The 11,403-nt window shown below is 35.6% G+C and overlaps 1 protein-coding gene across 2 annotated transcripts; it reads right to left on the bottom strand.

Annotated features, from left to right (window-relative positions):
* Positions 1-2,146: 2,146 nt before the first annotated feature.
* On the bottom strand, positions 2,147-10,725 carry LOC100260870 (trihelix transcription factor ASIL2). Of its 2 annotated transcripts, XR_786962.3 has the most exons (3): positions 9,411-10,725; positions 8,729-8,791; positions 2,147-2,486 (listed from the first exon to the last, which is right to left on the bottom strand). XR_786962.3 is itself a non-coding variant. In XM_002280653.4 (2 exons), exons 1-2 carry the CDS (start codon positions 10,210-10,212, stop codon positions 2,473-2,475), a joined length of 816 nt encoding a protein of 271 aa, XP_002280689.1. In that variant the 5' UTR covers positions 10,213-10,725; the 3' UTR covers positions 2,147-2,472. The 2 variants fall into 2 exon arrangements, 1 of the variants encoding a protein (XP_002280689.1); XM_002280653.4 differs by lacking the exon at positions 8,729-8,791.
* Between the last annotated feature and the right edge of the window lie 678 nt (positions 10,726-11,403).

The raw sequence follows: 11,403 nt of genomic DNA, 5'->3' as shown, positions 1-11,403 counted from the left end.
TGAATGCTTAATCTTGAATTGAAGAGGTCTTGAGTTTGTTCTTCGAATTTTCAAATCTTCAACTTGATTTTGAAGAACCTTCGAGTTTTTGACCCTGAACTAAAAGAATCTTCAAATCTTTAGACTTACACTTGAAGAATCTTTGAAATTCCGAACTTGGATAAGACCAAGCTTGAAGAGCTATTAAGGCTTTAAAGCAATCTCTCCAACTTTATCCTTTCATCGTCTTCTAATTCATCTTCAAAGCTTTGGAATTATCCCTCTTAATATGAAAATTTTTATCTTATCACACATTTCTCACATCATATACTATATGATACATGGTGATTTTTAATTAGTCATAAATGAGCATTTAATTTTTTTGTTGGCTCATAATTAACTTAATTTCAACATATACTAAATTGTAAAAGTTTAAATTTTGTCTTTCTACAATGTTACGTCATGCTTATGTTTATCTTGTAAAAAGAATAAAAATTAGAGTCGAAAATATATCACATTTCAAGGTTCTATATTTGTTTAAAATAAAATTATATTGCATCTTAATATTTACTATTAAAAAAATTATAAAATCTCTATCATATTTAGTATATTTTGTAAGTGACTATCCCGTGATAAATAATGTTATTACAATTACATTCAACATAATTTCTTATTCTATCTTTTATTTTATCCAACTTAACAAACACGTTGAATGTAATTGTAATTACATTTTTTTCTTGAAGAAATTAAAACTACAAAAATAAAATAAAAGCTAATTAAATAATTGATATAAGTGAGATCATCTTTTCTTTTTTATTATTATTATTTTTCTTTCAAATTAACCAAACAAAGATAACGTTAGCCATTGTTACTGAAATTTTTGAGAGGTACAATTCTTCAAAGATAATCTATAAATTCATTCTTCCTATGACATTTACTGAGTTACTATGAGGACGTTTATAAAACTCCTAAAAGAAATTGAAATAGAATCAAAATGAAAAGAAAATGAGTTCCTATAATAATAGCTGCCAAAAAAAACCAACCAAAATGTATATGTTTACCATAATATTTGAGACACAAAAAAATTATAATATAAATATTTTTTAAATTAATAATTATTATTTTAATATTATATTTTGATAGGATTGCAGATTCATGTTGCAATATGAGAAATATTTAGATTATGTTAGGTTTTCAAAAAATACTTAAAAGAGAAAATAATGCTAAGAAAAATAATTTTATCATATTTTAATTATCTTATGAAAAATACAAAATAAAATCAAATATAATTAAGATTAATTAAAAATTTATACATTTTAAAATTATTTAATCTTTATATCCAAGAGTTAAACAAATAAAATGATTTTAAAATAGCATATGAAAATAATTTATTTATTTTAAACCTAAATTTTTCTTTTCTTTTCTTTGGCTTTTCCTTTCAATTTTTTTTTCTTTCATTTTCCCTCAAATTTTCTAAGAACCAATCAGAACCTTAAAATTTGTTGTGAAAAAATGTTTAAATAGAACAAATAAAATGAAACTTAGATAAAAAATTAATTAAGAATAATTATTAACAAGATCTCATTCTCCATCATCTTTACAACTTTTCAAATTGATAAGTAAATACTAATATTTACGTAAATAAAATAAAGTAAGCATGGGAACACTATTCATTAATTTACATTTTTGTCATAAAGCATCAATGATTTTGTATCATTTGACATACAAATGCTCTCTTCATCGTGTTAATCAAGGGAAGATATTCATAACCCTTAGGAAAGTGGGTTTGTGAAGTGTTATTAAATAATAGAAAGTAATTCATTCTTCAGAAGCAAAATGGTTAGCTGCTGATGGGCAGCCACCCAATATGCAGAAAGAGAGTGTTGTAGACCCACCTCAGGGATCTACTGCTCACATGTTTCATCAATCATCAGCTGCCGGTTGCTCTGTTGATGAAATATCTGCAAACTGGAATAGGTATTATATAACAGGATAGGTTGCTTAATGAGGCAGAGATGGGCTGGAACCTAAACCCAACAATATTAGAAAGATGTCCATGAATGAAACTGACCTTGAAAATTCTTGCCTACAACTTTTGGGTATTCAAGATTAGGAATGGAAATGAGGAAGTTAAGATATACAGCATAGCCCTAACAATAATGACAAATGAGAGAAAAAGGAACATATTGTTTATACTCTTTATCTGTTATGTTCTGATCTACGTCAAAAGCAAAAGGGAAAAAGAACAAGAAAGAAAAGAAGAAACACTACTGGTGAATAGAGAGGGGGGGGGGGGGGGGGGGAAAGCAAAACAAAACAAAACAAAACGACCTTTTGTCCAAGCTTCACTGCCAACTGCCTTATCTTCTTCTGCAAAATTAGCCAGGCCCATGTGTTTGTATGAACTTCGCAGGGTTAAACTTGATATCTATCTATTCTATACCTTCCATCTTCAAAGTTTGAAATGGTTGACACTTTGCAGAGAGACGCCAACTATGAATAACTGTCTGTTACAGTGAAAACAAAAAAACAAAAAACAAAAAACAGAGAAAAAATACAACTTAGAATGTAACCAAACAAACTGACAAGCCTCAAACAGACCACCAAAATAAACCCAATACAATCATATCTCAGAAGCTGACATTCAATTTATTTTGCTTGCTGTTTAAGCCACTTTGCTTAGAGCAAGGTACATCAATCTTCGGTATCACAACCAGATTCGCATTGACAGTGTAAATTGATTTTAACTGTTAGCGGTCTTTGTAGCTACACCTAAGTCTGCTTAAAAAGAACACAAACTTGATTTCTCAATTTGTACCAAAACTATGTTAATCTCATATATCAACAAAAAATGGAAAAGAAAAAAGAGAGAAAAAAATCAATAATGGACAGACGAAGTACATACAAAACTCATTGGATTGATGAAGAACCATTTTAACTGTTTATTATGCAAGGGAGATAACAACAATATATGGGCAAGGGATAATCTTCTACCATATCGTCATAAATGAAAATTTACAGTATAATCATCAAGAAAGCAAGCAAGTAGACATAGTAGATGAATAGTCATACACTATCTGGATCTGTATCATCAACCAGAAAAAAGAGAGAATTTTTATGCATGTCAACTACTTGTTCAACTCCAGATTGCAACTAAATCAAAAAACTAATAATCAGGTCAACAAGGTAAAATATTAAGTATTTGGACCTTCAGGTCAGCAACATCAAGCTATTACACCCATCCAATCCATTTCTTTTTGATAAATAAAAGAGAAGAAATTGTATTGAAAAGAGACGCTAAAATAGCAGCTTAAAAAGATACAGCATAGGAACACCCCCCTCCCCGGCTGGGACAAAAAAAGCCTTGAAAAGCAGAGGGGCCAAAAAAAACCACCCTCAACGAGAACCTACCCAATCAATGAAACCTACTAAAGACGGAGGACCATTTATTATGAACAATTTCATCTTCGACCAAAGAAAATAAATAAAAGAACTCTCAAGTGTTTGAATGGACAGCACATCATCTTCAAATGCAATTTTGTTTCTTACTTTCCAAACCGTCCAAAAAATACATAAAGGGTCTGCTCTCCAAACTTCCTTTCTCTTTTTTCCCACAAAAGACCCGTTCCAACCCAAGAGCATCATTTTAACAGAGGCTGGCAGCACCCACTGCATCCAATCCATCAACGACCAGTGTTAAATTATAGGCTAGCATGGCTTTTTTACTGAGTCAGCCTGTGTCTTTTTTGGCCTCTTTTCACTATAATGAACTTAAAACTATATCATTTCTTACCAGCTCATGTATTGGCCTTTGCTGTGCACAATCAAACTGCCCCGACCACTTCTCTCATCATCCTTTATTTTGTAGTACCTCTACCATTCACATGAATGCTTGCAACTAAAATGTCCAAATTTTGCATTTCCACTTATCTAGTATAAAAATCCTCAGTCCATGCACATTCTGCATGTGTTGTTTCAGAGGTAGAAATCACTTTGTATTATTCATCACAAATCGCAATTAGGGTATATATCAATCCAACTTTCATCCTTAATCTCCCTATACAAACATCATTTGTGATATGCTATCAGCAAAGATATTTATTTGTTGACTCTCCTCAGATAAGCATTATAGAATAATTACTGAAAAAGGGAATAGAAACAAGGGAAAAGTTCAAAACATGTCTTAGTAAGTAGTGGATCACCAACATGTAGCTAGTAACCAGCAGCCATAAAGACCTGGATAAATCTTTCCAGCAATTTTGTCTTAGAGGTTTAATACCTTTCAAAAGTTCAAAACTTGAGAGTAGGAACAAAATGCAGACAACCCTACAAGGTTCCCCCCTTGCATTGATGTTTGGATCTAAAAAGATGAGTTCTGGTTGATTGCAGAGAAAATTTATCATAATATCAGATCCATTTTTCTCTGGGATCTGGAAAGTCTAAGGAATTTTGTACAATAAGTTGAGGGAAATAGCGATTTTCCAAATTCTACTATTTTTTTCAACCAAAAAATGCATTTTTATTTTTTCCATGGACATGTTTTTCTGTTAATAGTTAATACGATCTAGCAAGGACAAAATAAGAGAAAGTTGCTTGCAATGGTTCAACAATATACATTGAAGACCAATGAATACACCAGTAGGAATGAATTCTGATTCAAGCTAAAGGAACTAAAAGGAAATACAAATGAAAAGAGGACAACCAAAAAGAACACAGATCAACGCAATGAGAAGAGATATGGTGGCAAATAGTTTTACAGTGGAAATCCCCCTATCTAGTTAAAATGGCAATAAAAAATGTGTTGCCAACCACAAGTCAACAGAATTTGAGGCTTTGTTTAGTTTAGTTGAAGAATGCAGAAGGAAATGGCATAGGAAACCTTGTCCAAAAATATTCCACTGATATGTGGAGCAGGGATGTGATTGGGAATCAAATGAGCAGCTGACAGAAAACCTTGCCAAATAACTTCATTGAAACTTCCTTTTTCTTTTTCTTTTTGACCAGTAAAAGGATATTAAAATATAAATCATCATTATTATTATAAAAAAATAGTTTATGAGTTACCATGGGGAAACAGTTGAGAAAAATTTAGATTTGTGTGTGTGTGTGTGTGAGAGAGAGAGAGAGAGAAAGAGAGATTTATAGGAAACACATTTCTCATAATTTTCACTGGGAGCCAACTGCTTCTGGAAAGTTTACTGATAGTCTCTTGAGAGCTTCTGAAACATTTCCTAAATGCTTCCCAAAAGTTTCAAAAACATTTTACAAAGGCCTACCCTGAATTTTTCTATTTATTTAATTTAAAATTTGTAATATCTTTCTTTTATGACCATTAGTTTGCTGCCCTGTAGCTCAATTCTATTTTCCTGCACATCCTTGTATTCTTGGCTCACTACCTACAACATACATTGCCTACTGAGGTTCACTGCCCACCCTTGACCCCCAGTCTCACCTTGCATTGTCTCCTCTGCCTATCCCTCTATCAATAGATAGCCCTCTAAGAAGACAAGAAGAGAATCCTTTCCACTTCGCCCCTTTTCCTTGGCAACAACCAGGGACAGTATGCCTGATTCACCAGGCTCTACCACTGCAGGATCCAATCATAGTCAAAAGAAGAGCTAGATCCTAGGTCAGAAGGAATGCTAGCTATATGCTTAACACATGCAAGTCAAATGTTGTTTTAGGGGAGGCCCCTTTTTAATTTAATAATTTGATTTAGTTTTATGCTCTATTGGAAATCTAGATATTATAATCACCTCACTAGAGCTTTGGATATAATAATCACACATTAAAATCAATTCAATAGAGCAATGGCCCTGAATACGCTTCAAAGTTTTCCTTTTGGCACATCCAGTGATGTAAGGTAAAAAAAACACAAGTAAAAACTCCAAAGAAAGCACCAAAATTTCCTAGAAGTTTCATCCTAGCTTCAAAACGGGTTCCCTTGGAAGCAAGTTTTGCTATTAAAACAATGTTGCCTGCCAACTTTAGTAATTCAGTCCCAGTGCTGAAAGATGTGCCTCAGGAGTGAATTTCAAAATGTCGGTTACTTCCTGCAAATTGCCTTGTGTAAGAACTAGTAGAAAGAAGAAATAAGGCAGCATTGATAGGCTGTTGAACAAGAATGCTCAAGTGGAAATCATCTTGGCAATTGGCTATAGAGGAGAGAGAACCTTTCATGAGAAAGGAACAATCAAGTGACAGAACAGAAAAATAATAAATAGGGCTTCTAAGCGGTTATTCTGGGGCCCTGTTAGCAACCCATCCTTCTTCCATAAACTGTCAGAGTCCAATCAAAGTGAGCAAGAGATACAGGAAGCAATGTGCTGATGAGCTAATAAAATCATCAAATTTACATATTGGAACCTCAATTTAAACAAATAGGATGAGGAAAACCAACAAACAGACAGGTAAGAGATCTTCAACGAATGAATAGCATTTTGGGGCATGTGCTAGAGAAGTAAGAGATCTTCAACAACTTAACAAAAATAGAGACAAGGGTCTTAAAAAGCAAGTAGTCACATGTTGCTAAAATAATGCTAGGACTCCCATCCAACAAGTGAGGAAGCAGGGCAAGACCAAATATCCTTGTCTGTTTGAGCATATGTTGGAACATAATTTCAACGCATAAATTATATAAAATGCAAACACTTCTTTCAAATATCCAAATTTGTCAAAAAATTCCATCAGTTATATCTGGAAGTGAAGAACCGTTCTAACTTATACTGGAATATAATTTCAACTCCCTTAAAAATCCCTTCAGAACTTGATGATATTACCAGTTCCATGTATCTGATATGCAGGAGAAATATGAAAGATTAACTTCCAAGGACATTTGTGAACCCTAATAACTTAGGTCCCATAGGATGAAGAACTCTTGCTCCAAACAATTGGGTGCTAAAGAGTACAAGGCTTTGGTGAATCTCCACAAGCCGTGAATGGTCAAAACACTATTCATGGTCACCACATTCCCTAAGCATGAAAACCCAGCTTCTATTTGGTCAGACACCTTGTCCAAATGAATCAAATGATCCTTTTTCTCATCCCCAACCCCACCTATAAGTAGTCCTTTCATAATTCTCAATTCTATCAACCAAATTAACCTGAATTTGATATTTCAAATTTAAGAATGAACCTGCAGAAAATATGAACAATTGTGAGAAGAAAATGAGGATAGAGAATAATCCCCTTGCTTAAAAGCCCAGGAAGCTTTGAAACTATAAAGAACTCTCAACACCTCCATTAACTATGATTGCAGATATGGTGGTCCAAGTGCAAAATACCTATCAGGAGATTAAAAAAAAAAAAAAAACTAGAAGGGAAAGGGAGAGAGGGAGAGAGAGAGAGAGAATAAAACAATACAATGTGCACCTAGTATAACCTCTAACCCAATCTCTATCAGCTCCAAAAGTTCTCTTCATGAATGTAAAATCCAAAAACTTTGAGGTGAGATGTTGCAGGCACTTTTGCAGATTCATTTCAACGACAAGTCATCCTTATTACAGCTCCAGAAGTTCTCTTAATTGGCAATCAAGAGAGAATAAGCAATCTCTCTTTCACTAACAAAAGAACTAGGAGTAAAAAGATGTTATGGGGGCACCAACAGCTTTAGAAAACCAACAGAGGACTTTGGAAGTAATGTTACTTTTCAAAACTAACATCTAGTGGAATCAAACTCATTACATTCTCTTAATCAGTTCATGATAATATCCAACTAATTCTGGACAGGCAAAGAAACACCAACTGAAACCAATATCAACATCAAGCAGCATAAATCTAATTTCCTGGACATCAAAGTGAATCTCTGCCTGCACATCAAACATGGGCTCTTAACACCCCATGAGTACAGTATAAGGAAATGTAACTAACCAAGAATTCATTAATGGACTTGGAGTAATCTATTTATCTCTGTTTCACAACTTGGAAATCATGTTTATCTTCCTCCTAGCATTAGCCATTTGCAGACAGAATTGTTGATGCCATCACTTTCCTTAAGCCATCCAAACTTTACTATTTCCTTCCCAAACAAAATTTCTTCCAAAAATCATATTAGCCTAATTAACACAGTATAGTGCAAAATGTTGAAATCTTGCAATCTAAAGTAATAGATTAGAACTAGTTAGGCTCAGTTGCAATTCAATACCATTTGATATAAGATTAAAATTACAAAATGACTAGCTAGTAGAGAAAAAATCAAGATAAATGCCAGATATGGATGAACAAATCATATGACTTCGTTACATTAAGTGAAAGCCAACTTGTCCTAAAATCCCCAGAAAATACAAAGGAAAGAAGTTCATTAACATCAGCCCAGCCTTGAAAACTTGCAGATCCCCCCCATGCAACCTATTTCTTCAGATAAGATTTTTCATACCATTATTGAAATGGAGTAATTTGAATAAAGAAAAAAAAAATTGCCAGGCTGCTTAAGCATGATATTGCAAGGAAGAAAAAACCCTCTACATCTCAACTTGCAAAAGTTCACTGATACATCTGATGACCTAGAGAAGAACCTTTACCTGGAAGTCAAAGGAAAAATGGGGAGACAATATCCCACAGAACCCAAACTCAGACATAGAACTCTCATCAAAAGCTGTCCTAAAACAATGGGCAATTTCATTACCAACTTTTTCATGGATCAAACTAGGCTCCGTCTTTACAACCAACAACCAGCCACCTAAAACTCACAATTCATTTCATGAAAGAAATAATATAGACATGGGTCAAGTAATTCCAGAGCTATTCTTACCCACTGGGCCTCATCCCCAACTGTAAGGGAATGACAACACATTCCCGGACCCCGCATTTCAGCCTGTTAAAGTTCAAAAGCCATGTCCTCTGTTAAGGTATATAATGTAAGAATTACTTCTACAGTAATATCACATTAAAGTAAGACAATATTTATTATTAAACTGCCCGACAGAATTGTGCCACCAGAATCCCTTCCCACTCATAAAGGTATGAGCCTTTTCTAAAGTTACAAGAGGCAGTCCATATCCTCCCTCACCAACCACCATGCTTCCAGCACAAGAACACATGAACCGACAGAAAGCAACTACCTTCATTTCCTTCAGAAACCATTTCATTGGATGTTGCCCGGCCATATCATGATTATATATCACCCAAAAAATTCAACAACATAGAACCCCAATATGTAAATTCTAATGGAAATCGTCCATCCAAATAACATAAGTGGTGCCAAAAGTTTGTGTAAAGAGGGATGAAATAATGTTGCTCTGGATACTCTACCCAACATGCCTTGCTTATAAACCACAAACTAAACTAAAAATAGCAATTTTTCAGCAATCAGGATTTCACAAGACTGATTTACTAGCATGGCAACAGAAAAATTCGCCAATAAAAGACAAAGTGAGCAGAAAGGCAGAACAGCTAGGCTAATGAGAGTTTAATAATTCAGAATAACATCTCACCATTCCCGGAAGATCGCTTAGCATGCTTAATTTTTTCAAGTTGAACCTGAGTATCCATGAACAGTTTCATCCTCTGAATCTCCAAATCCCTTGCAAACTGCATTCTCTTCACCTCCAAGTCTATCATCTGCTTCTGCTTAGACTCCTCAACTTTCTCATAAATCTCTCCGAACCTCACAATCGCCTGAGCCAATTCCTTCACCCCTTCCCTGCCTCCGTCACCGTCAGACTCCGACCTTGCCGACTCCGCCTCCTCCACCTCCTCCACAGCTGCCGCCGCAGCAGCCACCACGGAGAAGTTCCGACGGAAGGACTCGTCGGCGGTGACCGGAGCCGGACGTTTATGCATTACCGATCGGGGACCCACGGGCACTGGCGGAAGCATTGGTGGTGTTTTCCGGTAAACCGGCGGCGACGGTTTCTTTGCCGGCATGTTCGATCCTATTAGCGCATCAAGCCGTTCGTAGAATGGCCATTGACTCGTCAACGCCCCGTTCGAGTCCGAAACCCTAGACTTTTCGATCTTGTACTTCTTCTTCAACGTATCGATACGGTTCTTGCACTGAACGTCCGTCCGGCGAGCCTTCTTAAGGTGGCCGTGAAGGGCGTTGACGGCGTCAGCCACCTCCTGCCAGTGCTTCTGCCGGAGGTTGCCGCGGTTGAGCTCAAGATAACGGTCACCCCAGGCCTCGATGAGAGTATGGGTAGCGTCCTCGGTCCAGCAATCTTCACGGCAAGCCAACGGCTGTAACGGTCTCGGTGGGGCAGTCGCCGGCGAAGGAGTTCCGGTGCCGTCGTTCATAGGGGCGGTGGTGGCGGTGATGACGTGTCGTATCCTGATTGGCTGCCGTAGGGGCGTTCCTTTGTGGGATTAATTTTTTTAATGAGACGAGGGCTGCGTCGGTGAGAAAATGCATAAAGAAACGGCGACTTACCGGCTGTGCACAGTCGCGTGACTCGCACGTGCGCATTAGCTAATGCGTTTGTACGGACACGCCGCCGGAGGAGTATTGTTACGCCGCTCTTTCTGGGCCATGCACAACAACTAGCGGGCGCCTACATTAGTATCTGGGCCACCTAGAAAGAGAGGCCCATTGTTGTTGGCCCATTTAATTTTTATTGCGACCAACCAGGGTGGCGGTTTTGACACAACCAAAAATGGCTCGAATTGCAGCATGTTCGGATTAAGCATAATCGTATTCATGTCCTAATTTTGGTCGACACCCTTATTGCCCTTAGGTAAAAGTTTAATAATTTGGCTATATTTTCTATTACTTTTTTGGACCTTTAAATAAAAATATCATATTACTATTTTGTTCGACACCCTTATGACTCCACTTGTGTGCTTATTGCATATTATTAATTGTGATAAAATGCCTTCGATGGGATATGTGTATGAAGGTACGGTTCGTTTGGGCATCAAAAGACTATACAAGCCTTATACACATATCACAAAAACAACTTTAGAATGAACAATTACACAAAAACATTCATACAACAGCTTATTGATTGAATCTATGTTTCCAAAAAGCCAGATTTTAATGAAGGTGTCATGAATGTTATTAAACAGAAAGTTATAAAAGGCAAGCATAAAACAATGCATAAATTGAAGTTGTTTTGTGATCAATTAGAAAGTTTTGGAAGAGAACTTGCTTATTTTTCACATTAAGTACTTCAACCTGGTAATAGATAATTCATTAGTGTGTTTGCTATTTTTCATTAATTACTATTTAATATTTACTAATGTGCTTTAAGTTTAAAATACAAATTATAATATTTTAAAAATTGTTAATGCTTTTTTTCCTTATTTTTAATGTGAAAATGATAACTAGATGAATTGTGGAGGCTACATGGATATAGTGCACTAACTTTGCAAAAGTTGATAATTCAAATATTGAGTCAAACTTCATCCTCTTTTGGATGTAAGAGGAATTAAACTGTGTTTGAACGTATACATACCAAAAAGAGGAATAGATTGGAACATCAAAGAATT

The sequence above is a fragment of the Vitis vinifera genome, chromosome 12, assembly GCF_030704535.1.
Source record: "Vitis vinifera cultivar Pinot Noir 40024 chromosome 12, ASM3070453v1".
NCBI lineage: Eukaryota > Viridiplantae > Streptophyta > Magnoliopsida > Vitales > Vitaceae > Vitis > Vitis vinifera.
The sequence above is the reverse complement of the archived record's forward strand: the minus strand, read 5'-3'. Positions and strand labels throughout refer to the sequence as shown.

Bases quoted from the DNA above. Each gene is read 5' to 3' on its own strand.
- LOC100260870 (XM_002280653.4), bottom strand. From the start codon at position 10,212: ATGAACGACGGCACCGGAACTCCTTCGCCGGCGACTGCCCCACCGAGA.